Source organism: Passer domesticus, chromosome Z, assembly GCF_036417665.1.
Source record: "Passer domesticus isolate bPasDom1 chromosome Z, bPasDom1.hap1, whole genome shotgun sequence".
Classification (NCBI taxonomy): Eukaryota; Metazoa; Chordata; class Aves; order Passeriformes; family Passeridae; genus Passer; species Passer domesticus.
The window spans coordinates 39341236-39368062 of NC_087512.1; the positions used below are offsets into that span (position 1 = coordinate 39341236).

A 26827-nucleotide genomic window follows, 5' to 3' on the forward strand; every position below is an offset into this window, starting at 1 on the left:
ATTATTCCAGCAGTGTGATGGCAGAGAGAAGGAAAAAGGAGGAGAGGACCAAAGGAACTTGCATGTTGTGATTTTAATATTTCAGTTTTGCATTGGTTTGCTAGAAGGATGTTAAAATGTTCTGGAAAGTTTATTAACAGCTCTTTCTGAGCCAGTGTGGTAGAATTAATGGCCCTTTTTTTCTGTCAGTATGCAATTCCTGAGGAGCTAACTTTTCCAACACCATTAGGTAACTGGGCTGTATTATGAATTCCTTCCCTTCTTTCTGGGTTAAAGCCCATTTTGGAACTATTCTGTTTTTAATTTGATTGCTTGGATGTTGTTAAGTGACCTTAGAAAACCTTCCCCTCCTGGGGCATACAGTAATTTAAAATGTTTAAAAATTGCCCCAAAATATCTGTTGTGTTCACATGTTTACTGGCACTGTGTTGTTGGATTCTCCTCATGGAAGTTTCTAAACCAAGTTTAAAATTGTCAGAGTGATTAAAAATTTTGGATGCAGATGCTTGCAAATGCCAGTTGAACTCAGCATCAGCTCTTTCAGGCTGTCTGATTTGCAATATAGGGAGCCAGTCAGCAATTGTAATGAAATTTACCTGTAGGTGCAAAATACACTTTCATGATCCTGAAACCAAGCCCTTTTTATATGTCAGTTTTCCTTACCTATTGCATATATACCAGTATGTAGATACTCTGTACTTTCCAGGAAAGCTTGAATAGGAAAATAACTTGCTATTTTGCTTGTGGATGTATTTTCTAATTCTGTTATCTGAAATAGTGACATAAGCAAAGTACTCCTAAATTACCTCTTACCAAAATTTAAAACAATAGAATAGCATAAGATATCTGTAAGAGTCAAAATAGTGGGCAATTTTTTGTTTTAGCCTTTTTACTATTAAACTGCTGATCTGTGATTATATATAACCAAATGGCAAAATCAGAATACTGAAGTCAGCTTTTCTCTTCTTTTTAAACTTGTTGATGCAATTTAAACTGCATCCCTTACAAGAATCCTTGCTTTCTGCAATCCTCCAGTGGCTGATATGCCACTGTCAGTCTTTTTCCATTGGTAAACAAATACTCACCTGCTATTCATGTGAGTCAATATGCTGATGTGTCCCTTCTTTGTGACCTTTTAAACCTATTCCGTAGGCAATATCTAGAAATCACTATCATCCTCTAATTGATGAGAAGAGAGATGGAATTCAGGGGGAGGAGTGTTGACTTTGCTCTCAGACTCTGAATTCAAAGTATCTTGTTACAGCGGCATCCAGATGCCCATCTGTAAAAGAAAAATTAAGGAACTGCTGCTAATAATTTGTGTTTTAACAGGATGGGAAAACAGCAGAAGATCTCGCCAGAGCAGAGCAGCATGAACATGTAGCCAGTCTGCTTGCAAGACTTAAAAAGGTTGGGAATACATTAATTTTAAGTGAGGTTTTCATGAAAGACATTCTAAGAGCTGTTGCAAAATTCCTTGCTGCAATGCTGTATTTTTTTTATATTTTTAGTTTGAAATTATGCCCTCAATTAAAGCAAATATGTACATATTCAAGAAGCTGGCTAAGCAAGTATGCATCACTGATTTATATCTATCAGTGTCGGACAGAGCCTAGCAAAGCATCTAAGGTATTTAGTAGAAAATAAGCTATTAAGAATTAGCACGTTCCTCAAGATGACTTATTTCCTCACCATCACCATTTCACTTAGATAACGGTTATGAAGGATGGGAGGTTTGTGCCCCTTACAAAAATGTCAATACCATATGAAATTGTTGCATAAGTTCTCAATGTCATCTTTTAATAGTGCAGTTTCAGTATATTCAAATGTCTTGCTAATTAGAACAAAAAGATGATCTGGGCTTGTTGTAAGACATCATGTCTGACACATCTGATACACATTGATTAATCAGTAACACTCATGCTGGGAATGTTCAGAGCCTACTTGCCTGGAGATTACAGGCAAGACCCAGGCCAATTAAAATAATCCTGTTATAGTTACAGTGATGAGTCTGTGATTGGAGAAACTGAAATAAATTACCATTTCTGTTGATAATAGAAGATGGTGTATTGCCATCATGTATTGCCAAGATGATAGTAGAATCATGTGGGCCTGCTAGCAAATCTGTACTTCCTAGGATTGTAAACTACATATGTGTGAAGATGTGAGAAAGTGCAAAGTTCAGACTTCCTTTGCTTTGGTAAAGTTTGTCATAATAGGTTCCATTTTGCATAGTTACATCCCCCCACCAGACTCTTTATTTGTGCCTGCACACAGGCAGGCAAATTCATTATTTATTCATAATATAAATATGAAAATAATACAAATTGACCTAGAACAAAGGAAGAAGGTCAGACAGATCTCTTTTGTAAGAAATATTACTAAACTGTAACTCACTTACTGATTGTGGAACATAACATTACTAAAGGCCTATCTCTGTACATGTGGGGAAAATGCATTTTACTTTGTAACAGAGAATCTGATCAATTGAAATTAACAAATTATATCTAACCACTGAAAATATTCTAGTACTACTTAAAATGGTCAGTATCATCTAGTACAGAGCATACCTTATACTTATTTTTGGTGCTTGTGAAGTATTTTGCCTCTAATATGGACATGTGAAGAACCTACTATCATAGTGGCTCTTGTGGAGGATTCAGTGTTAGCTGTAACAGTGCAGTGTTTGCACTGTGGATAATTTACTAAAGAAATGCCTGCTGGTGAGGAAGGAACAAACACTACTGTTTCTGTCAAATTTCTCAGCTCAGTTGCTGCATGCTTTTAGTTCAGGGAGGCTCACCCTACATGTAAATTAGGTGCAAATGCAGAACAACAGAGCCTCTCTCTCAGCTCCAAATGGAGGAATGAAGAAAGGGAAGATTAACCTAGTTCCTTTGCCCTTACACTTTCCTGCTTTCTCCCTGTTTCCTTGAAATTCATCCAAACATGAGAAGCACTGAAAAAGTTGATGTAAAGTAAAGAAGAAATGCACATTGAGTTGTTGGATGGTTCATGTGATAGCTATCACAGCAAAATGCTTCGGTGCTGCATGTGTGTTCCAGAAGAGTATGTATATTGGTTAACCTTCTGAGACTGATGGGTTAGGAGAAGGGGCACTGACAGAGGCTAGTTTTGACACCTTTGCCCTCTCCGTTGGTGGTCAAAATAATTCCATTCACTGATTTGAGCCTGAAGACATGGGATTTTCATGAAACGTCAAGGCACCTCTTGAGAGTGAGCATTAAGCTCTCCTGTCTGCCTGTCCAGTAACTGATGGCTTGCACGATGAACCAGAGGAACAGCAGCTGGGCAAGAAAGTGTTATCTAAACCCCACACTGAGTTTGTTGGGAGGCAGAAGTTCCCTGCCACACATTCTGATTTCTTCTTTGTGTTGAATTTTAGGATGCGCACCGGGGGATTTTTATCCAGCAGCTGAGGCACACACAGAGTCCACAGCCCCGGATCAAACTGAAGTTGTTTGGATACTCTGGCACTGGGAAAACCACCCTGGTGGAGTCTCTCAAATGTGGCCTGATACGAAGCTTTTTCCGAAGACGCAGGCCCAGGCTTTCCTCCACAAACTCAAGCAGATTCCCCCCATCACCTTTGTCTTCCAAACCTTCAGGTATGGTTTCGAACCATAATGTCTGTATGAGAAAACAGCTTCCCCTTATTCTCTAAGCTCCTAAGAAGAAGCTGTTGGCTGCACTGCAGAAGACAGGACAGCCTAATCATATAAGAAACAATAGAAAAAGGGAGAAGGGATTGTCTTCTCTGTGCTTAGGTTTGTACCTAAAATAAGAGGAAGAGTACCAGTCAGTGTGAAGGATACATGAGTAGTTAAAGGGTTTTTTGCTTACATGCTGCATAAGTGAACTTGCACAGCAGAGGACAGGACTTGTAAACACTGCTACTTATTTGTCACAAAAAGTCCTCAGCTGCAAACATCAGTGTCATTACTAGCTTCCTTTCTGCTGGAGGAACTTCAATAAATGCTGCAAAATTGGAACGGTTTTTCATCTCTATGTGATTTTTAAGTAGTACCAGGTTTCAGAACTGCCTCTGAAGTGCTTTTCCCTAAGATAGAGGTTTGAATTAGCCCAGTTAGTGGTGTCTAAAATCGTCTTCAAACAAGCTGAAAATGGAACTTTTCCAAACTGAAGTAAATGTTTACAAATATTAGGGAATAGATTGCTTGTGTAGCACCAGCTGGCCTGTGCAAAGTGGGAAGAGCTGCAAGGTGTAGAGAAACTAGCTAGGTTTATGCTTAAGCCTGTGCCCAGTTTTTGAAGAAGCCACAGGGGGACAGTGGATAGACCAGTGTCCAGCTCCCTTTTCTAACACTGGGAGCCTACACAAGCCAGCTAAGCATGTTGAGGAGCTCAAGTTTAAATAGATGTTTAGAAGTGGTCTTACGTGTAAGGTCAGGGTTGTCTCTTCTTTAAAAAAAAAAACTTTGGATAATACTTGCAGGTTTGGATTTTATTCATGATTTTTAAGTAACATTAGAACAGTGCTAGTAGTAGTTTTCATCTCTACTTTCTCTCTATTCACCTGAGGAAGCTATAGGGCATTCACAATGTGGCTTAACAAGGCAAGACCCATACCACCGAGACTGTTACTGCATTTGATGTGTGCTTTATACAAGGGCCTCACATCTGTGACAACAGTAAAAAGAACTTGATTAAATTAATCAATCAAAAGTTCTTGATTTATTTATCTTAATTTACTGTGTCATACAAAAGGTGATAAATCACTCAAGGATTATAATTTCCTGGAGGCAGTACAGAAAGGTTTTGACTGAAGTTAGATTTTTTTGTGTTGGTTGGTAAAAGAACCAAAGAAGAGGTTTTATGTGCTCACACCATCATACAATCAGAAAGACTGCCAGTCACACTGGCAAATCAGTGTAAAAATAAAAGTGAATTTGAAGCCCTTCAAAAGAGCTTATCTAGATATAAAGCCAGAAAGACATGCAGTTGTATATATACAAATCTACTATGGGGTTATTTTGCTTCTTTCAGTGTAAGTTCTTTCGAGATGTAAATCATTATATAGCATGTAAATTATATTCTGGGCTGAGTGACATAATCAGATAAATATTTAAATCAGCACAATTTGGTCTGTACTTGGTCACATAAGATTTCTTTGTTTATGAGTTTGTTTAAATTCTGTAAAAATAAGTGTGCAAATTCACTAAGTATTTATTTACAATAGCCAAAAGATTTAAAATACTACCCTAGGAGATCAGACATGCAAGTGTAATTTGACAGCTAACTGGTAATCTCTTTCTATTGTAAAACCCGAACATTAGAATTTGCCATATACTGGAGGAGAGAAATCTTTATCCACTAGATGGTGCAAGTCAGTTAAAAAGCCCTTTTGTTTCTCTTGCACTCTGGGAAGCTGAATAAACCAGGAATTTAAAAGTTGCTTATTAGTAAAATACTTTTTGTTAAGGGCCTGCTTTTCTCCCCCACCACCCTGATGACACTTGTTACACAGACATTTTTTATCATTACTTACAGGAATCAATAATATGAATCTGTGACATTTCCATGCCAATAATAAGTCATGCAGTGAAACTGTAGCCCTTAGCTTAAAAAAAAAAGTATTTTGCAACACAGAACTTTAACTATTCAAACCTTTCATACACATAAATTTCAGTCTTCTTCTATGCTTTCCATTCAGAGGTATATCTGCTAATGGATTTAAGTGATTTATAGGATCATTCTAATATTCTCCTTTTAATCATTCAGAATAAGAATGTAGTTGTGTACACCCACAGCTTCACAGACATGTTCTTTCTTTGAAGAGCACTTTGGGCTTTTTAATCTGCTTTTATGGCTTGCATACTTGTTTTGAAGTGGTCTTGTTGTGATTTTCACATGGTTTGTAATCTCATTTTCCTTTCCCTGACCCAGTTTCTGTAAGTATTACAAATCTGTATCCTGGCTGTGAAAATGTCAGCGTGAGAAGCCGTAGTATGATGTTTGAGCCAGGCCTGACCAAAGGGGTATTAGAAACTTTCGTATCACCTGCTCATCACTCTCACTTCTCTTCTGATGACCAGTCCACCAAGGCCATTGACATCCAGAATGCCTGCTTGTATGGTAAGAAGAGCCCTGGCCTGGGGTGCCTTAATGCTGTATAACAGCTAATGCCATTTAACTTGTTTTTTAGAATAGAAATGGGGGTGGGGGGGAAGTCTGACTTGACATAGTAGTGATTGTGTTTGCAATTCAACACTGGTGGGATTTAATTTGTTTGAGAAAGTAAATCTGCCTGAAGTTCTCTAGCTGTTGTAATACACATTTTAATCACTCATGTCAGATCTTTACAGTATTACATAGAAATGTTTCTGAGGTGAGTAAGTGGGAGAGTAGAAAAGGGATTTGGTATGACATGAGCAGGTCAGCAATGTGGCTACTGCTATGAAGGCTTCTTCATCTATACTAGACATCATCTGGGGATTTTATCAGATTTAGCCTGGTACCATTTAGTCCTCACCATTTAAGTATATTCCCAGCTATGCAAAGGACATACTGTTCTCACTCCTTGTCAGGACTGGAGCATTTTTGGTGAGCCCTGGAGCTCATCAGTCATTGTGAGTAAAGCTTCTGATTTAATTTCTTTTTTTGCAAGGAAACTAACTGCTCTGCAGTTGAAGCCAGTTAGCAGTAAGAGGGGTCAATCACAGAAGGTGTCTTAAGTACACACATGGCTTTTGACACTGACACCACACAAATTGTCTCCACCAGCCCCACTAACTGTCATTTATATTGGTAGTCAGATCTCTTCTTCATAAGGAAAATGTTTTGCATGCCTTAGCAACTGCAATTTTGAAGCTGAGTTAGTATTAATCAAGAGTTTACCTTGGAAACAGAAACCTGCTCATCAGTGCATAATAACAAGTGCAATGACAAAACATTTATCCTAGATGCTGAAAAGTTTGCCAAGTAGCTAAAACTTGTTCTTTGTGTAGGGTAATTTCTTCCTTCACTATAATTTGAAGCCCAGTCAAATTCTGCAGGGAAACAGAGTTGTGCCATGGACTGTCAGAAGGACTTAGTTTTCTTTCTCTGTTCTGTACTACACAGAACAAAGTGTACATACAGGTGAACTCTGAGTAGCTGTACTCATAACAGCAGGTTGCAGTGTTCTGACTTCTCTCCTTCTAGAAGTTTGAGGCGCATCTTAATCACCATGTATTTATTTAGAAGTAGTACAGGTGAAGCAGACATCATCCTAATCAGATGGTGCATCTGGGAAGTGCATCATACTAACACTTTTGTCACCCAAAGCTATAGATGGCAAAAAGAAGCGTGGAGGTCTTGTAACCCTTATCATGGTAATTCTTCAGCCATGATTTACACAATGTGAATAGTACAGTTCTGTAAAGCAAAACAGCTTCTGCTCAGAATGTGCTTCAGTGATTTTTTAAATCAGTGGTGGCATGTTAAGAAGAATAATAAAAATATTAAGCTTTTTTGAGGTGAACAGGGAAAGAATGGGAGCCATTATTCTTGGTTTTCAAGACAATTAAAAGATCTGCTGCTGTTGTTCAAAGTAAAGATCAATTTAATTGCATAAGACTACCTGCATTTAACACAGGTGCTTACATACGGAATCAGGCTAAATGTCCTAGAGAAGGAATGTGAGAGAGGAAAAGACTTTGAGAGTCCATCTGCTAAACCCCTAAAACTGACTGAAACTTGTTCCCTTTGTTCATGATTGCATTTTCAGTCTTGCTTTCCCACATGCATACAGTTGATATTTGTAACAGCTTAAATTAGATTAAATGTTTTGTTTGTATTTCCATGGCCAGAAGATGTTTCATGCTTACTGATGATCTCTTCATCTATTTGTCTGTTTTTCAGGAGTTGGGGATTTCAGCATCTGGGAATTCTCTGGGAATCCTGTGTACTTCTGCTGTTATGATTATTTTGCTGCAAATGATCACACTGCAATTCACATAGTGCTTTTTAGCCTTGAGGAGCCTTATGAAATCCAGTTAAACCAAGTGACCTTTTGGCTCAATTTCCTGAAATCATTGGTCCCAGTTGAGGAGCCAATAGGTATGTTCTTGTGCTTGTTAATGAAGTATCAGAGATATAAAGCTTCTTGTATTTCTCTGCAACTCTGTACGTCATCCGTGTTTGGTGTCTTCATTCCCATGTATGCAGACAAACTTTACATTAGGTTTCTTGGCAAAAGGGAATTTTATCTGTGGAAGAAGCCAGAAGTGTTGGACACACCACTTAGTTCAAATAAAAATGTCACAAAGTACAGTGAAATATTTTGTGGCACTGGGATTTACATCTGTACATGGCAGATGAAGTTTTATGTCAGATAAGCTATCAAGAGTGTTGAGGGCTGGAACCATTCAACACCAAGTTTAGACACTTCGCTTAAATTCCTCTTATATCTAGCCCATTAAACAACATTTTCAGCATAAATATAGTCTTGTCAGTGACAACAGAACAGAACAGTATTACGGAACAGCATTATCCCTCAGTATGTGCAACTTTCATGTGTTTAACTAAAATTCTATCTGGACTTCAAATATGGTAACTTTTTGGTGCTGATGCCCAGAAATCAGTATTTCTTGTAAATTTCACATATGCTCCAATTTTGCACAGGTTTTAAGTAATTTTGTTGTATATTCAGGCTTACTGAAAGTTACTTGGTGGGCAAACTTAACTTAAGTAATGTTTTTCTTAAAAGGTCTGCTTGTCCAGGTGTATATACAGTAACTTATTTGAACTTATTTGCATTTGTAGCTGATTGCTGGTCTGCAGACTGTGACAGTCTCTTGGACTAACCAAGCTCTGGCATGTTCTATGATCTGAAAGATTATTCCAGCTGATGGATCTAACTCAGCACTAAAGGACATTTTTAGCTAGGGATTCACCTGACAAATGTATTAAATACTTAACATTGTGCAAAGAGTTATTTTCTCTCTCTTTCTGTATGCATTATCTCAGCCAGACAATGAGCCAAGGCCAGCCCTTGGTTTTCCGTTCAGGCATCTGCATTTTTTTTTCTGTTTTAGATCAAATGACAATGTTAATAATACCAACAACAAATTACCTGTGAAAGTTAAAGCTCGGAAATTTGCAAAAAAGATGACAAAGCTGCAAATACAGCTAATTTGCAACTGCTGAAAGCTTTTCACTGCTCCTCAGTCTTAGTTGATTTTTTCTTCTTGCTTATCTGATTACCAGTATTATTTACATACTTCATTTAATTCTGTGTTTATACTGATCAGCTCAGTCTGGTATCCATCCATCTTCTGCATTGTTACAAATCTCTCAAGTAATATCTAGTAACTGATGTGTGCAGAAAAGTTAAAACTCTTGGAATTACTTTCCAGTTATTTTGTGTAGGTCTTTAGCTGCCAATTAAAAAGGAAAATAAAAAGAAGATAATTGCAAAATACTTGCCTGGAAGTGTTATGCAGAGATTTGGGGAAATGTGGCTTTTTATGAATTAATCAAGATTATGTAGCTCTTAGTTGATGAGAAGTAAGCAGTGATGTAAGCATGCTTCTCCCATGTGACCTTTTTTAAGGCTAAAATAGCACGATTGAGTGTACTTTTAAAAATAGTCTTTTAAAAATAGTTTAATGAAGTCTTCTATTTTCTGAAATATGAGTCTGAGAAAAGACTGAAAACTCTGTGTTCTGTACTGTCGCCTCATTCATGCCATTTGTATCTTTCTTTCTTTCTCATTCTTTTTCATGGCTTCTGCCAGGCTTTCCTACTTAACTCTCACCTAAGTGAGAGGTCATTGTTTGTGTAAGTACTGCAAAATAGCATTCATATCAATATATGAATGTTGTAGACATTTTGTGTTCTTACGATATTTGATTCTGCATCTGTAATATTAAGGACTATGCAAAGATTATGCAAAATCCTTTCAAAAAGCTGATATTTCTAATTTTTTTCCCCTCACACTATCATAGTTTGTAGTTAGTAGCTATATCATTAGTGCTACTGATTACTAGTGTTTTAAACCAATAAAGTAACACAATATAAATGTATCTGATGTTATTCAAATTGTCTAGCTATTAAAATTGGGCCTTATATACACAGTCCTATAAGCAGATAATTGCCAGGGCATGAGCGGTTACACTGTTGATGGCTGTGCCTAGAGTTGGTAAATAACTACAAAAGTGGTTGGTGGGTATGAAGAATGTAAAATGTATTTCTGCTTTTCTGGGTATCAGCCATCTCCATAAGCATGCCTCATAGTGAGGGAGTCCTCTTGTTTCTCTTCTAGCATTTGGTGGAAAGCTGAAAAGTCCCCTGCGTGTTGTTTTGGTTGCCACACATGCTGACATAGTGAATCTGCCTCGGCCTGTCGGGGGAGAGTTCTGGTATGACAAAGACATCTCTCTGTTGAAAGAAATCAGGAACAGGTAAGTGGGAAGTATATTTATACATAGTGTTTAAACATGCTAATTGGAAAGAAAAATACGAAAATGCATTGGAAGGGGTAAAATGTTTTTATATGTCTTATATATTATATATTATGATATTTTGAATATGTTCAGGAAGCATATGTTGTGCTAAAATTGAAACATTTACCAATATTACAGTGAGTAAGCTGCCCTGAGTGAGCTAAAATGAGCCAAGTGGTGTCAAAATTAATTGTTGTGTAGGCAGTCTCACCCTGTAAACACTGGGCTACATCCAAAGACCCATTCCAACTTTCTGTCTAACATCTTGGTTCTCAGATTTTGTACCAGTCTCAGAAAAGTAGGCCATTTGCAGCTAAAAACTTTGGATGCAAAAGAGGAAACTTTACCAGAGAACTACCCTTAGCTGTTTACTGATTTAGGATAGCTATGAAAAAAGCTTAAACGAGACCGGGAAATACTCTCCACACAGTTTGCAAAAAGCTGGACATTGTGGAGTCACAAGGTGACAAGGTCATCCAAGAAGTACACAGAGGTTAGCGAAACTTACAGCATTCTTCAGCAAATGTCTGGAGCACATGCTAATGGTAGATGGAAATGGGAAATTTTCCATAAACACACTATTGTTTAAAGTAACAATACTTTATATTCAGAGTGAGCATGTAAGTGGGAAACACTGGGTATGAGAAATCATCCATACCTGCAAGTATGGACACTTGTCTGGGCTGTACAAGAAACAGATGTAGGAATTCCAGCACAACAGTTGGAGAGGGGGACAGTATCTTAACCAACTGAAATAAACCAATAGGAAAATACCTGTGTGTCATCTTTGGTGCTGGAGTGCTCTTAAATGCAAATCTCCACAGCTAGGCAAACAGGCTTGGGTGGTTGGAAACTCAAAAGTAAGTGGAAAGAGAGCTGTCAACAGCAATGACTACTGAACTATTTAAAGTGAGAAGAAAGCAAGCAACAGACATTAAGACCTTAAAACAAATAAATTCCTGTAATCTCTAGTAAAATGTTTTGGTTTGTAATTACAGGTCATGTGATGCATTTACTCACTCTTCATCCTGAGAGAAAACAATTTTCTCTCAATACCTCTGCTTTTTTTCAAGAAAATTACACAGCAGCTATAGTGTCTGTGCTTATAAAATATCTCAGTATAATCATTACTTAAACTTCATCATTCCTTGAGGAAAAACAACTCTATTATAATTTAAGACTGAAGTACAATTGTATTAAGAAATAAACTGGATTTGGGGCTAAGTTAATAATAATTATTTTTGTTTAGATTTGGAAATGATTTGCAAATTTCAGAAAAGTTATTTGTCCTGGATGCTGGAGCATCTGGGTCTAAAGATATGAAGCTGCTCCGAAATCACTTGCAAGAAATAAGAAGCCAGATAATTTCTGTAAGTAGTGTTTAATAGTCTGGGTTGGATGAGCCAAAATGTGAATGTCTTGTGTAATGATCTACTGTAAATTTCAAACTTAGAATAATGAAGCATACAGAAACCACTGGTGTTCCAATGTTGTAATAGCACACTTGACAGGTCTTGTGATAAACAAAGCCTTGACATAAAAGATTCAGTCAGCATTTTGAAAATAGTAGCTGTTTCAAGCAGATGACCAAAATACTCTCTGTGGAAAGGAGACAATTTAAGATATGAGTTTAAAGTCAAAATTTTGATTTTTGATTGGCAGTAATTGGATTCCAGTATTGGTCCCCCCTTTTGTTTGTTTGTTTTTGTTTGTTTTTTTTGTTTGTTTGGTTGGTTGGTTTTTTTAACGCAGCATAGTATTATAGAGAAACAGAGAAATACATTATAAATGTATTTCAGGAAAATAAGTTTTTTCACTTATAAACCCACCAGAGTAGAATAGTTTTCTGAACTGTTAGAAAGATAATTCCAAATATGGCTATGTAAACTGAATATGTATTAACTTTTGACTGCATTTTTTAATTGAAAAATATTGCTTGCAGTTGTATCTGTATGTGTAGGTATATGCATATGAGACTGAAGGTAAAGTGTAGGCATGGTCTGATGTTATCACCATGAATCCATGGAGACTTCCATAATAAGGGTGACCAAGTCGATTTTTTTGTAGCCTGTGCTAAATGGATTAATATCACTTTACACACCAACAAGATTTTCTGCAGCTACTTTTGAAACATATTTTTTTGTAATTGATTAAAAGTGGATGTATTACTGAGTTAATTCTGTGGGTTGAGGAAAATATTTAGATTCATGAAAAATTCAGGTTTTTTTACATTCCTGATGGTCTCTTGATTTTATAAGCTTTTCTTCTCTAAGAAATCTTTATTATAACTATAGTCACTAGCTTGAAATCTGAAGGGGTTTACTCCATAAGCAGTGGAGGCTGTAGCTTGAGAATGAGAAAGAAAGCATCAGTGAAGTCTAAGACAATCAATTCATCAAAGTAGCATTTTTGCTTCTTATTTAGTACCCTGCTGTCTCACCTTTTGAAGTAAATTGGTCCTCTAAAGATACTGATGAGTACAGATTCTAAATAAATTATCATAATTTCAGAAATAAGCATTAACTTGCAGATGCATGATGGCAACTCATGGTGATATTTGGAAAATTTGCTTACTTCAGTGAAAAACTAGTTTCTGCAATTAACTTTTTTAAGAAAAGGTAGATAGATCTTATGGCAAGTGAATGCCACATGAAAGAGTAGGGTCCAGCCCAAAGGGAGCTCTTTAGATCTGAATATTCATTATAAATGCATTAGACCTCCATAAAAAAAATAGTACCACTATTCTCAAGTGAATGTTTTCTGTGCTTTTCTAAGACTTGCCCACCTATGACTCACCTATGTGAAAAAATAATCTCCACACTGCCTTCCTGGAGAAAAATTAATGGGCCCAACCAGCTGATGTCCTTGCAGCAGTTTGTGTATGATGTACAGGAACATCTTAATCCCTTAGCAAGCGAAAATGACCTACGGCATATTGCACAGCAGTTGCATAGCATAGGAGAAGTAAGTATTTTTATCTAAATTCCATTTCTTTATTTGCAAGATACTGTTCTGGTAGAATATTTCTTTATGAGTTTAAGCAAATGTCTAAACTTGCTTGGTTTTTTCTCTTCCTCTTAAGACATCATAAGTAGAGAATGCTTATTACCACTTTCTGTTATCATTATGTCTTGCAGCTTCTATTTTGTTAAAGGAATCTCTTTGAGACAGGAAGAATTACAGTTTATGGTTATAGTTATAGGAACATAAAATACCCAGAAAGGATCACTATGTTGTCCCCTTCAATGAAGTATTCACTGCATATAAGAGATTTATACGTGTCCACTAGAAATTGAGTAATAGGATAATATCTTTGCATAAGTAGATTGTAGGGCATGACTAGGCTTTCCAGCTGTTGGGCTCTAATCATCTCATTACTAGTGGAAAATAACAACAAGATCTGTTTTTTGTTCTGAGTACTCGGCATATATTTAAATGCACTGTTGTTTTTTTTCCTGTGAGCAGTTTTAATCAAAATTAAAGTCTGGGTCAGTCTGTTAGGAAGGCGAGAAGGTGGGCTATCATCTTGTACTTCACAAGATGTAAACAGTAACTTTCATATTTATAAACAGATTAACATTATGCAGAGTGAAACTGTCCAAGACGTTGTGCTTCTGGATCCTCGCTGGCTCTGTTCTAATGTCCTTGGAAAAATCTTGTCAGTGGAGAACCCAAAAGCCCTCCATCACTACAGAGGTCGGTACACCATAGAGGACATCCAGCGGCTGGTGACAGATAGTGATGTGGAAGAACTGATACAGATTTTGGATGCCATGGATATTTGTGCAAGGGACCTTAGCAGTGGAGCAATGGTGGATATTCCTGCTCTCATAAAGACTGACAATCTTCACAGGTCTTGGACAGATGAGGAGGATGAAGTGCTGATTTATGGTGGTGTTAGAATCGTTCCTGTGGAACATCTTACCCCATTTCCTTGTGGAATTTTTCATAAAGTTCAGGTGAATCTCTGCAGGTGGATTCATCAGCAGAGCACAGAGGGAGATGCTGATATACGTTTGTGGGTAAATGGATCAAAGATTATGAATCGTGGAGCTGAGCTTTTAGTGCTGCTGGTCAACCATGGGCAGGGTATAGAGGTTCAAGTCAGAGGACTGGAAACAGAGAAGATCAAGTGCTGTTTACTTCTGGATTCTGTGTGCAGCACCATTGATAACTTAATAGCAACAACCTTACCGGGTCTTCTGACTGGGAAATATTACCTTAGTCCTCAGCAGCTGAGGGAACATCATGAACCAGTAATGGTCTACCAGCCTAGAGACTTTTTCCGTGCACAGAGTCAAAAGGAGACATCACTAACTAACACTATGGGGGGATATAAAGAGAGCTTTAGCAGTATACTGTGTTTTGGGTGTCTTGATGTTTACTCCCAGGGAAGCCTAGGAATGGATATTCATGTTTCTGATCTGAATCTACTTACCAGGAGAAAACTAAGTCGACTTTTGGATCCACCTGATCCAATGGGCAAAGATTGGTGCCTTCTTGCCATGAACCTGGGCCTCCCTGATCTTGTTGCAAAATACAATACAAATAATGGAACACAAAATTACTTTCTCTCAAGCCCAGTTCACGCCCTTCTGCAGGAATGGAGTAATGCACCTGACAGCACTGTAGGCATACTAATGTCTAAGCTGAGAGAATTAGGTCGCAGAGACGCAGCAGATTTCTTACTGAAGGCATCTTCTGTATTCAAAATTAATTTAGATCCTAATGGTCAAGAGGCTTATGCCTCCAGTTGCAACAGTGGCACATCTTATAACTCAATTAGTTCTGTAGTGTCACGGTAAGAGGAGGTATTTTGCATGGATATCCTTTCAAAGTGCAGAAAGGATAAAACATACAGTATAAAAGTTACAGTGCATACTAATTTATGAGCTTTTGCATCAGAGGATCCTTCTCTGGCACCACCTTTTTTGTGCATAAACTTTCTACTCCTAACTGTGAGTTGTTGCTCTTTATTAAAAAGACTGGTGTACTTCTGGTGGTTTAAAACTATTTGATTGAGAATGTGCTGCTTAATACTGCCATTTCAACTGGAAAGTCTTAAGTTTTGGATTACGTACTGCAACTCTCATATAATTCTCCCCATAAAAGGTGGGGGAGAAGAATAGCACATAGTACCTTATGTGTCTGTTTCTTACATTGTTTTTTTTTTCATTTTCACTGTGTCCTCTGCTTAACTTCTTTTTATATTTGTAAGGAGAGAAATCCACCATTTGCGGTCAATCTGACCAAACTTAAGTGCATCGTTTTTAGCTGAAAAAGTGAGTGCCTTTTGCAGGAGGGAGGGTACAGTTGATTTGAATGACCCTGCTGGAGTTACAAGAACATGCTACCTCTGTTTCACTTAAATTGTCTGCATGCTTATCATTGCAAGTGGTGCTTGCCTGTTAATTTTTCCTGCACTTCTAAGTCATTGGTGATGACTCACGCAGAGCATTCTTGTGCCAGTACTATAGGTATAGGTGTGATACCTGATCAACTTCAATTACAGTCAAATCATAATGTGAAAATCTCTTAAACTTGCCAATTATCATGCTTTGTTATTTCCATGCACCTCAGGTAAAAGTTCATATCATTATAATAGAGTTCAAAAAATACAAGTGTTGGATACTGCAGAATAATATTGTCTAGCTGTCAGTTGTAATTTGTGTATAACAAAGGTTTTCTACTATTAGATCCTGCATTACTTACTTCCTGTACTTGAACACTTTGATGGGGATAAAAAAAAAAGGAAGCAAGGTTTCTTGCAGTGATAACTTTTAAATTGATATGAGGGAATAGAACCCATTCTCTGTTCTTAAAAGCATGTAATTTTCATGGTGCGATATGTGTTTGTTTATATATATTGTATGTACATATATTAAGACTATTTTTTCCTTAATCTTACATTGTAGTAAATTTTAAAGGATTTTTCTACAAATAAACTGTTGCTTGTTGCATCCTTGTTGATCACATTCTGTTGCTGAAGGGTATCAAAACTTCTTTTCTTTACAGTCAGAATTGAGGAGAGGCAATGCCTGCCTTCTTGGAAGAACTTCTTGAAGTTCTTGGAGCCTCCCGTTTGACTTCAGGGAAATTTCTTAGTATGCTGCAGGGAATATTTATGGGGTTTTTTTAAATTGCAGAGGTGGTCCCTGTACAGCAGAAGAATCTGCATTCATTTTAACAAACAGCAAACCAAAGTAGTTTGCTACATAGCTTTTCCTTTGTGGTTTTTCATAATGGAAACCAAAGCAGCAAATGGGAGTCTGTCATCAGGAATTCTCCAAATAGTGCTGTACTGCAGAGAGAGAGAGAGGACACTGCATTAGAACTTGTGCTGCAATAATTGTCCTTTACATTAAATATCCCCTAATCACACAAGGGACTCTGCTGGTGCTGCTTATTTAAAATCTCAGCATTACTCCCTGATAGCTGCACAGTCTTGGTATGGCACACTCTGCAGGCAGCTTTGCACAATACCTCTGCTCTATGTGTCCTGCAAAGGATTTAAGCAAGATCTTCTTAACATGCTAGTTGCTGTTTCCCTCTGCCTTTCTTTGCCTATTTACCCTTGCTTAATTAAATCTTTCCCCAGGTTCCAGTTGTTGCTGGGCTCCATAGTTAACCATTCCTTTAAAATCTAGTCCTCAATAAGAAGGATGGTTTAGAAGCAGTCCTACCCTGAGCTGTCTGTGTTTTTTGATATTCTGCTTCTGACAAACTGCATTCAGTGTCTCCCACCGCTGCTCTAAGTGTCCCAGTGCAGAGCCCTGCAGCTCTATGCAGCCTGCATTTACCTCTGTCAATTAATGGTCACTACCACACTTCAGCTTCCAGCTGCAGACATGTTTAGTACTTCTGTCAGATCTGGTAAGTGGAGGGGTCTTTCTTGTGTCATAGAACTTCCTGGGTTTCTACTAGAAAAGGTTTCCTCACCTGCCCGCCTCCCCAGATGTTTTATGCACACTTGAGAGGTGTGGTCAACTTACCAGCACTGATTAATTACTCCTTTTACTTTCTTTTTGTTTTTCCCTTCCCAACAGCATGTTTCTCACAGTTCCTTGCTTCCATTTACTGTAAAATGCAGACCTGGCAGTATAAATTACTTAGTGGGACTTATGATGAACCTTTGGCTGGCAGTCACAGCTTATTGCATCATTTACAGTTTTCATGGTAATAGGCTCAGGAAAGTGAATCAGAGTCACAGGATAGCTTGGATTCCTTTCTTATAAATTCTGTGCTACTCATCCAAAAAAAAAAAAAACAAAACCACTTTGTTTCCTAGATGACAATTTAGGGATTAAAAAAAAGGCTAGCCAAATGTTACAAGTGAGCATCCCTTCTGTTGCTTCACTTCTATTAATTATTTCATTTTGTGAATGTGACTAGGAGAAGAGCTTCATTGTACAGTTTTTAGAACTGGTTTAAAAGATGCACAGATCCTGCCCTGACTCACTCCAGAAATGGAGAAAATGCAGGTCTTTGCAAAGTCAAGAGTGTTTAGTCATAAATGTACATAATGTATAGTACATGCAAGGAACGTGATGAGCTTACCTCCTGACAGTGAAATAACTGAAACTGGAAGCTGATCTTGTAGCTTCAGAGAAGAGCTGCTGAAACATAATCTTGAGGATAAACCAATGAATGACAATTTTCATTTTGTCTTCAAAATCCATAATACAGACAAACTCTGAAGTTTGCTGCTCAAGGCCAAGATGCATTACGGATTATCTTGCAGTTAAGAGAAGTATTCTACTGGCACCCAGACTCAAATATTGAAGAAATTTTCTGAAGAAGATAGGGAAGAAGCAAACACTTTAGTGCAGGCCATTTTTCCAATAATTTCTCCACAGCATGCAGCAGCATGCATCAAATAAAAGTGCTTCATATGACTATTTTTATTGGGTGATATTGGTTGTACTATTTTTGGAAATTTTGTTGTTAACCTAACTGCTGAGTTTAGACAGCCACAAGAGATCAGTGGTTACAGGTAAATGATTTTAAGGTAGGGCAAGGGCATCCAGAGACAGCCTCAGGTGGAAGTGGATATATATGATTTTTCTCACCTTACAAGGATGAGGAGACAAGGGTAAGATGCAGAGTCACAGGTTTTAGGACCTTTGGGATTCAACTGATTGAAAAAATTATGAAACTACAAGAGCTTAGAAACTCCCAAATGTCACATGCTTGACAGAGTGAGGAGATTTAGAAAAGAGCCACTTTCCTAAATGGTCAGGCCTTATAGACAGCAACAGTGAAGGTTTTAGGGCTGGCTGTGCTGAAGCCAGTTCCATGTCCTAAACCTCTGTTTGCTGTGTTCCTCCCTCAAAGGAGAAGTTACCTCCCTAATTCATTGAAACCTTTTTATTGCAGAGATGCTGTGTCACAGCATTATTGTTTAAAACAGGTGCCTCAATTGAATTGCATCACTATTTCAACTTTGACAGTGAAATGGAGGAGTAATTCCCAAATTGTAACTCCAAAGAAAGTAAATGAAGCATGCTGTTGGCTAAGTCAGGGGAGATGGAGCATTGAAGTATCTTTGAAGCTAGCCTAGAAGCACTCTGCACAATATTGAAATTTATTTCTATTTGATTTTTTATTTGTTAAACTCTGTCCACTGTACAAAAAAAAAATCACATTTCTTTTCAGGCATTGTCTGACTCAGAAGACAAGGCAGTGGGTGGAAAAGAGAAAGAAAATTGGTTTTCAACAATGCCTAAGGTTTCCAAAAGGGTTATAGCCAAGCCACTCAGACTTTGCAAGTAGAAGTACTTGGTTCTTCAAAAGTCAGACGAGCAGTACATAGAAGGGAACTGATGGTATTCTTCTGTATGGCTACGCCATTTATCATAGGAAGCTTTCCAGGAGCAGTGGGACCAGCAGCTATGCTGCTTCAAAGCCAGCTAAGGATCTCAGTGGATTTGGATTTAACCAAACTAACCTAGCATTTCTGCACCAGCCAGACTGCTTTGGGTGAGGTCCAAATCCAACACATGCATCTTTAAAGATCATTTTTTAGAAAGCAATTACGTTGCTGAGTCAGTTGATGCAGCTTAAAATTCACTGGTCTGCCCTGAGACAAGGCAAACCTGGACCACCTTGCCCAAACTGGCTCTGCTGTCACCAAGCCTAGGACGCCAATATGCACTCGCATACTCCAGGCAGAGAGGAAGACTAAGAAGAATTTAGGGCAGGGTGACAAGGGGTCTCAAACAGGAGTGACTGCTTGGACATGCTGCATTTTACATGGATTTCTTGGCAAAGAGATTCCAACAGCCTGAGCCCGTACATATTACTCCTGCAGAAATGTAGCACCTGCTGCAATGGTGGCTAGGCATATCTGGTGGCTCTGTGTCCAGGCTCATGAAAACGCACAGGACTTGGAATGCATCTGGTGAGGTATGTTCCCTATGGATTCAGGCACAGTCACAGCTGACTGTAACACACCTGGAGACTATATGTGGACTGGAAGTATATGTGTTATCTGGAAGTTAACTGGAAATATGTGTTTATATCTGGACTATATGTGTTGGAAGTATAGTCAGGATGCTTCTGCTGCACCTCAGCAATTGAAGCTGGAGGGCTGGGGGAGAGGGTTGGAATCTGCTGGGGGAGACGGTTGGAATGAGTAAGGACTGAGTACGACACCAGCATGTGGTGCACAGGGAAGGGAGGATGAAGTTGTACTTTTCAAAACTGCTGTCAGAGAAACATGGGAGAGAGGGGAAGGCTCTTGCAATAGAGGGGCTAGATTGCTGATGTTAAAAGACAGCATGTGTATGACTCTTTGAGTCATCCTGTGCTTCACTTTTTGAGCTGCTTATTACATTGCAAAATCAACTTTTTAGCCTGGCCACAAAGCAGTATAGTTTGACTAGTCTGTCCCATGAAGGATGAATCAGCTTCACTTTCAGACCCCCTACACAGGACTGCTTACAAGTCAAAACAGATGTAGCAATCAGCTGAGCAAAAGAAGCGCAGAGAGAAGGTTAGCAGCGAATCCCGCTATCACTAAATTGACCTACAAAGCTCTTCAACTTGGTATCATTTTTACATCTTTCTATTGGCTGCAAATGTGAGAAAAAATGTACTCTGCAGAGTGCTATGTGCAATCAATTACTGCTAAGCCAAAATTTTTATTACTGGAAAAACAACAGGTACAAGTCTGAAATGTGGTGCCAAAGGCAACATGTCAGTGCATATGAAAATCTGTGTAGGTCCAGATGAGTTATAGGACAGAAACATATCCTACTCTCCTAAGCCTATAGTACGGATTATTACATCATTCCTAAGGTATGTATCTGCAGAAGAAGCAGGAAAGATACCTCTTTAGAAGTGTTTCCCAATAACACCTGATAGCTAGGATTAGACTCAGATTTGGTTATACTTAAAGAAATTAACAACCACCCTCTACAACTAGAACACTTCAAATAAAAATTTTCTACAGACCCCTGGGGATTGTGTTGGCAGCTAGAGAATGTTGTAACAATTACCCTGGAAAACATGGAAGGAGGTGAGTCACCATAACCAAATTACCATCAGATAGAATGGGCTAAATTTCCTCAGTTGCTCACAGTCAGAAAGAAATATCACTTGCAGCTGCTAGACCTGGTAGTCAGGTACCAGTACAGGTTTTAGAGGAAGCTTAAGGCATCGTCTGCAATACCAATCTGCTTATAGAGGCTCAGAAAGGAGCTGCATGAATGTTTAAACTGATGGATTAGCACAATTTCCATGTAGGCTTCAAGAACTGAATCAAGGCAAAAAGCTTGCAAGTGCTAATGTGAAGAGGAAGATTTCCAAGCCTTCTTATCCCAGGTAATAACACCTGCCTGAGAAATTATTTGTAAATCACTTATTGTTGCCATCCCAGGAAAATACAGAAAGGAACCTAACCAGGTGCCAATTTGGGTCTACAGGACAGATATGAATAGATGAATGCAAAGCTACCATGTGACCTCCCACTTGCCATTCTTTCTCCAAGGCATACTGTTGGTTTGTACTCAGCAAAACAGAGAGAATATTTTTCAGCAGAAGGTGAAGGAGAGTTACAGGAAGAACAACCTCCCCAGCTGTGACTTAGCACCATGCAGTTGTCCTGTTTCTTACTATCATGGCTAGGAAAGCTCTACAGAACTCCCACAGTCACCAAAGGAAAGCATGCCAGAGAGAAATTCTGCCTTGTTTTATACATTCATCTTCAGTGAGGATGTTCAGTTATTTAAACATTCAGTCTTCCCTGCTAGCATAGTATTTTCAGAATTCCCTTATCAGAGCCACCTTTCTGCTTTAAATTGCTCACTGCAGGAAAGAGTGCTACATTATTCATGTGCAACACTGTCTGTGGTACCAGGTGAGCCAGGCATTGCATAGAAGGAGAGCACAGGTCAAAGCAAATGCATTGGGTGCTCCTTAGATACACATGATGGTCCCAAGGGCCTCTTTCTACTATCAGTTCAAACATGTGCCCAGCTCCAGCAAAATTCAGCTGCACAGAGTGGATGTGATCTCTGAATTTCCCATGGATATACCTGTAAATACCAAAATATAGCATCTGGTGAGAATAGAGGTGCAACTGTTTTATGTTTTTTCTTTCTTCCTTTATGTTTTATTGGGTGCTAGATTTAAAGCATCTTTCACATTGCTCACTGAGCTCAGGAGCAGACTTCATAATCACAAAGGGGTCTCACTGAACTCAAGTTTGATGTTCGTGTGTAGTTGCACTCCTGCATTAAGCAGTAAGGGGAATATTCCTTCCTCTTTCAGAGTTCATTGGACTACACCTTTTTATTTCCAGAAGTGATGCCAACATATATAAATATTGCTGGGAAACCCTTGCTTTCAGTAAATATTTATCATCATCATCTCTGATGCACATTGTTTTTAGTGTGTTTCAATGAAATCGCTAAAAGAAAAGTTTTCTCCAATGGAAAAACATAATCTTTGGCAGAAATTGTCCATAATCTCCTAAAAGAGGCTTTTCTGCCAACTGTTACTTTGACTGGTAAGTGAAGTAATATGCAAATTGTTTCTGTTGCTAGAAAACCTAGTTTCAAAATCTGGTATTAAAACACTCCTGCAATCCACTATCAATCTGAAGCCACAACTCCTTGTTACACATCTCCATAGCAATACCACAGTGGAGTCATGACTTCAGTGTGCCTTTGCATAACAGACATAAATTATGGTGGTTTAACACCAGCAGGAAATTAAACCCATATAAACCACTCCACTTACCCCCAAAGGTTCCAGTAAGAGAGGGACAAAGGCAGAGGCTATGGGCTGAGATAACAATTTCCTGCATGCAAAAGACAATGGAGTAAGAAACACACAATAACAACAAAATGAATACCAAAAGTATACCAAGAAGGTATACTTGGTTGCACTGTGGCAACCTTTCCATGCCCTGCACCAGTCCAGAACAAGGGCTAAGAGAACGGGGGCTCCCACAGACAGTGCTTCCCAACACCTTCCCACTGGGAAGGGGGAGGCAAAATTGCACCCTTCCACTGGGGCAGCTGGGTTTTCCTGCCAAAGCCATGCTTACAGGCATGATGTGGGAGGTGTGGAAGAACAACCTGGGCAGGCCCGCTGCAGCACTCAGCCCCACCTCTCCCTGCCACCAGCAGAGCGTGAAGGAAGACCACCTTCCCTAAGAGGAATTTAGAGCCTTGCATACACACATACACAGCAGGCATGAAGACTGTTATGCCAATGCAACCTTATTATTAACATCCACCCAGCCCAGAGCCACATTTTGCATGAGCTAAAGCCAATTTCCATTTGTAGCTTGGAGAAACTGATCTGCAGACCTAATCTCAGCCAACTCAAGGGTTTACATTTCTATGCCAGCGCTGAGGTTAACCTCAAAAAGTAAAGTGTGCAAACAATGACAATTTTGGGAAGCAGATCAGTTGCAAATACAGTAATTTTAGTTGTAACAAGAGGCTGTTTGTATTCTCTTTCTCCAGTTTCCAGTTTTAAAACTTATCTGCCAGGTGAATTAATTTGTCTTTTTCAAATCTAGGAAACATAATGAAGTATGGAAATCTTGTAGTGCAAGTGATTTTGGCTATACTGTGAAACAAGACAACTAAGAAATTGGGCTGGAATTGCTCATTGAAAATATTGTCCAAGAGCAATATTTTCTCTTCCATGCCAAGAGAGTCTGATTTCTGCCTCCTCTGCTTGGTAGAAGTGTTTCCTCTGGGTGCCCAGCAGAAGACTCTCTACTGTGGACCAGAGGGTGGTTCCCAGCATTTAAAAATCCCAGCTGGAGACACATGGTGTCACGTTTGTAATTTTTACAAGGCCTTTACTAGCACTGCCAACAACAGGCATTTTTTGAGTGCTCTGTTGCCATCAGGCGGGGCGTGGTGCAAGGTTATTAAACTGCCTCTGCCACTTAGTTTTCATCTGACACATGCTTAATTGTGAGGATGTCCTTCCTCTTATTAGTGTTTGAATCAGTCCCACTGTTGATGAGAAGTGTTGTCCAAATTGTGTTTTACAGTAAAAAGTATTTAAAGCCACTGCCACAGTATTATGGTAGAGGGAAGTTCAGATGACATGTGTCCTCACATTTCCCAGCATCAGCCAGGAATAGCACTGTCTTATTCCTGATGGGCAGAGATGCAGTAGTTGGCATGATGAAGGGATTGGCCTGGATGCCCCTATGGGGACAGGAGGGCTGCAGTGTAACCCATAAGTAAGAGAGACTTCATTCAATATTCTCTGTCATCTCCTGCTATTTTTATTAATTATTTGGAAGGAAATGGCTGTTGAAGGTAGAATGGGAATGTGAAGAAGAAGGAGATGTGTGAATTATGTGGCTTCTCAACCTCGTTGAATGCTTGGGAATATTATGTACTAGTAGCTGTTGATCAAAGGTGCAGTATTCAGATGCTAAGGACTGAAATCAATCTAGGGTCAAAAAAAGGTTCATTTTCTTGCATGAGGAACAAATTTCACAAACTGTGTAGCTTTGCTATATCGTAAATAGCTATAGTCCTTCCTTCCAGCTTTTAATCCATCAGAGCATTGAATTACAGTGACAGTTTCAAATCTTGGAAGTCAGATGTGCTTCTCCTAACCTCTGCTCCCTGAAGACTCCCTGTGATTACCAGCTCCAACAAGCCAAGTAAATAAAACACTTTGGGGAGTGGGAACAGAATAATTAAGTGTTAAAATAATAAGACTAGAAAATGGCACTCACCTTGGGAAACCATCCACACTCTGCAGGGAGCAGAGACAGCTTTAAATGGCAGCTGGAGGCAATGACAAGTCCTCTTCATTAATCCCCATGATGCAGAGTCTTGGAAAAGGGAGGCCCTTGTTCGACACAGTCCAGGTAAACAAGGCACCTGGAAAATAAGATAAGCCACTCTTTCTAAAGCCAGCCCATGTTCTGGTATGGTTTCCTGGAGAGCCCTGTACATCCAGTTCTGAGAGTCCCTTTAGAATGTTTTGTAAGAGGGAGTCTAATTCTGCCAGCTTACTAAGTGCTGTGTTCAGCTTACCTAAGCTGTCTTGTAAACATGTAGTTAGTGTGAAACAGTAAACAAAACTAAGCATGCAGCAGCTAATATAACTCCACGTTTGGGGCAGAGAAGAGCAGGTGCTCTTCTGGATGATAGCCACAGTTCAAAGTGTTTTGATCAGGAGACTGCTGGCAACTGATCAACAAATGTGACCAAGGCTGACGTCACCTGTTTGTTGCTGGTGTGTGAGAGTGCATGTGTGTTTATAACTGGAGTCAGGACAGATGACAGCAGTTAGGTACTCTGTTGCAGCAACTTCTGTGCTTCTCACATTTTGCTTTTTTCTACTTTTTAGCTTTACTTAAGTCCAGAATGTTTGGGCAAAAATGGAGAGAGAGTAATAGAGAGTTTATATAGGATGTGTGTATGTAAGGCTAGGTGTATTAGATACTGGTTGGTGTGAATCTCTGCTTAGCCTGCAACAGAAGAGATTTTAACCAGGTTCTGCCATTAGTCAGCACTCTAGTCCCAACACTGTAAATTTTGATCATTAATTTTTCCTGAGTTTCTTAAATTAATCTAATGCTGTGTTGCACCAGAAGGGCAAGACCTGTCCTATCCACCCTTGCTTTGCAGTCTTTTGGGTTCATACTAATACCTGGGACACTCAGCCAGTTCAGCTCACTCATCCATCAGGAGGAAGCTGTCACTTGGCTTTGAGGGCATTGTCTGCAGGCCAATGAGCTTGCTGCTACAGCTTAGATCAGACATGAGAATTGACAGAAGAGGGAAGTGCCAGAATGTCTTTTTTTCAGAACTAATCCTCATTCAAATCAGCCTGAACTGCTTGGTAAACCACACCCATAAATATTTTCAAACTGTATAAAGGTTTAACTTCAGTATTTGTTTTAGCTAAAAGTATTTCCATAAGCTCTGGTTAAACTGTCTAGATGCCAGTAGCTCTTGGCAGAATACAAAATGTTCCTCTACTCACTTCCAGGGAAACAGCAGCTATCCCAAATCCAGAAACACAAGCAGATGTGAGCTGGGAAAGCCTGTACCTGGAGGATGTTCAACCAGGAAGGCAAGCCCTGAGTACCAGCTGTACCTGCTCTGGAGAGCACAGCACCACAAATGCAGCACTGTGGGATTGACCTCTCCTGACACATGGCACACTCTTCAGTATCAGGTTACTCCTGTTAGAAAATGGAGAGTGACATCCACAGTCCTTTCCTTCTCTTCTCAAGCACCTGGGTACAGCTAATTCTGGTCTATTTGGTGATGAAGGCAGAGTTAGTACTGAAATAAGGAAGTTTTCTGTGCTCTTGCCTGCACCACAGGATTCCTGTGCTGAAGTCGCAGAGTCCTTCCTCGACTCAGCTCTCTTGTGGTGTGCTGACAGTCCTGCCCTGCCTGCAAGGGCTGGGCTGCAGCTCAGCTGAGGGAATGTTTCTGAAACTAGTTCAAGTCTCAATGCTGCAGAAGCTCTTGAGCCTTCAAATGACCATTACTTCTACTAAGCTCTTGAGAGCTATATAGGCTATGCAGGTCCTGCAGCACTGTCACAGGTGCAGGACCTGTGCAGATTTGAGCCATTACCACCCCACCTCAACAGGGCCTGGACTTTATATGCTGCAACAAAACAAACACTGGCAGGAGAGAGGCTAGATGGAGGTGTGGATGAAAAGGCACAGAACATGAAGAAGAAATGCGGTACTACTCACTATTAAATGTTTTTAAGCAAAACTCATCTGTGTGTCATCTGTCCCCCTTCATCTTTTTCATTATATCCATCAGATATTTTTAGTCTATTGGCTTTTGGATGTGTTGCTTTCAGTCTGAAAAGAAAGGGGAAAAAACACATAGGCAGCA

At 39.2% G+C, this 26827-nt stretch overlaps 1 protein-coding gene and 1 long non-coding RNA gene across 6 annotated transcripts in view; one reads left to right on the top strand and one right to left on the bottom strand.

The window, feature by feature from the left end:
• DAPK1 (death associated protein kinase 1) overlaps positions 1-16429 on the top strand; it is an 86932-nt gene extending 70503 nt beyond the window's left edge. For all 4 annotated transcript variants that reach the window (XM_064405603.1, XM_064405601.1, XM_064405604.1 and 1 more), the window contains 8 exons: positions 1333-1410; positions 3407-3629; positions 5929-6117; positions 7885-8082; positions 10289-10427; positions 11719-11839; positions 13245-13433; positions 14042-16429. In XM_064405603.1, the coding sequence (XP_064261673.1) occupies positions 1333-1410; positions 3407-3629; positions 5929-6117; positions 7885-8082; positions 10289-10427; positions 11719-11839; positions 13245-13433; positions 14042-15274 (2370 nt within the window). In that variant the 3' untranslated portion in view covers positions 15275-16429. The remainder of the gene's footprint in view (positions 1-1332; positions 1411-3406; positions 3630-5928; positions 6118-7884; positions 8083-10288; positions 10428-11718; positions 11840-13244; positions 13434-14041) is intronic.
• LOC135291425 (uncharacterized) lies at positions 15561-25117 on the bottom strand. 2 transcript variants are annotated; one of them, XR_010354222.1, is made up of 5 exons: positions 24995-25117; positions 24691-24838; positions 22713-22773; positions 18027-22006; positions 15561-16770 (listed from the first exon to the last, which is right to left on the bottom strand). It is a non-coding gene; the product is annotated as an uncharacterized LOC135291425 (long non-coding RNA). The 2 variants fall into 2 exon arrangements; XR_010354221.1 differs by lacking the exon at positions 24995-25117 and having other exon boundaries at positions 24691-24975.
• Positions 25118-26827: the final 1710 nt, after the last annotated feature.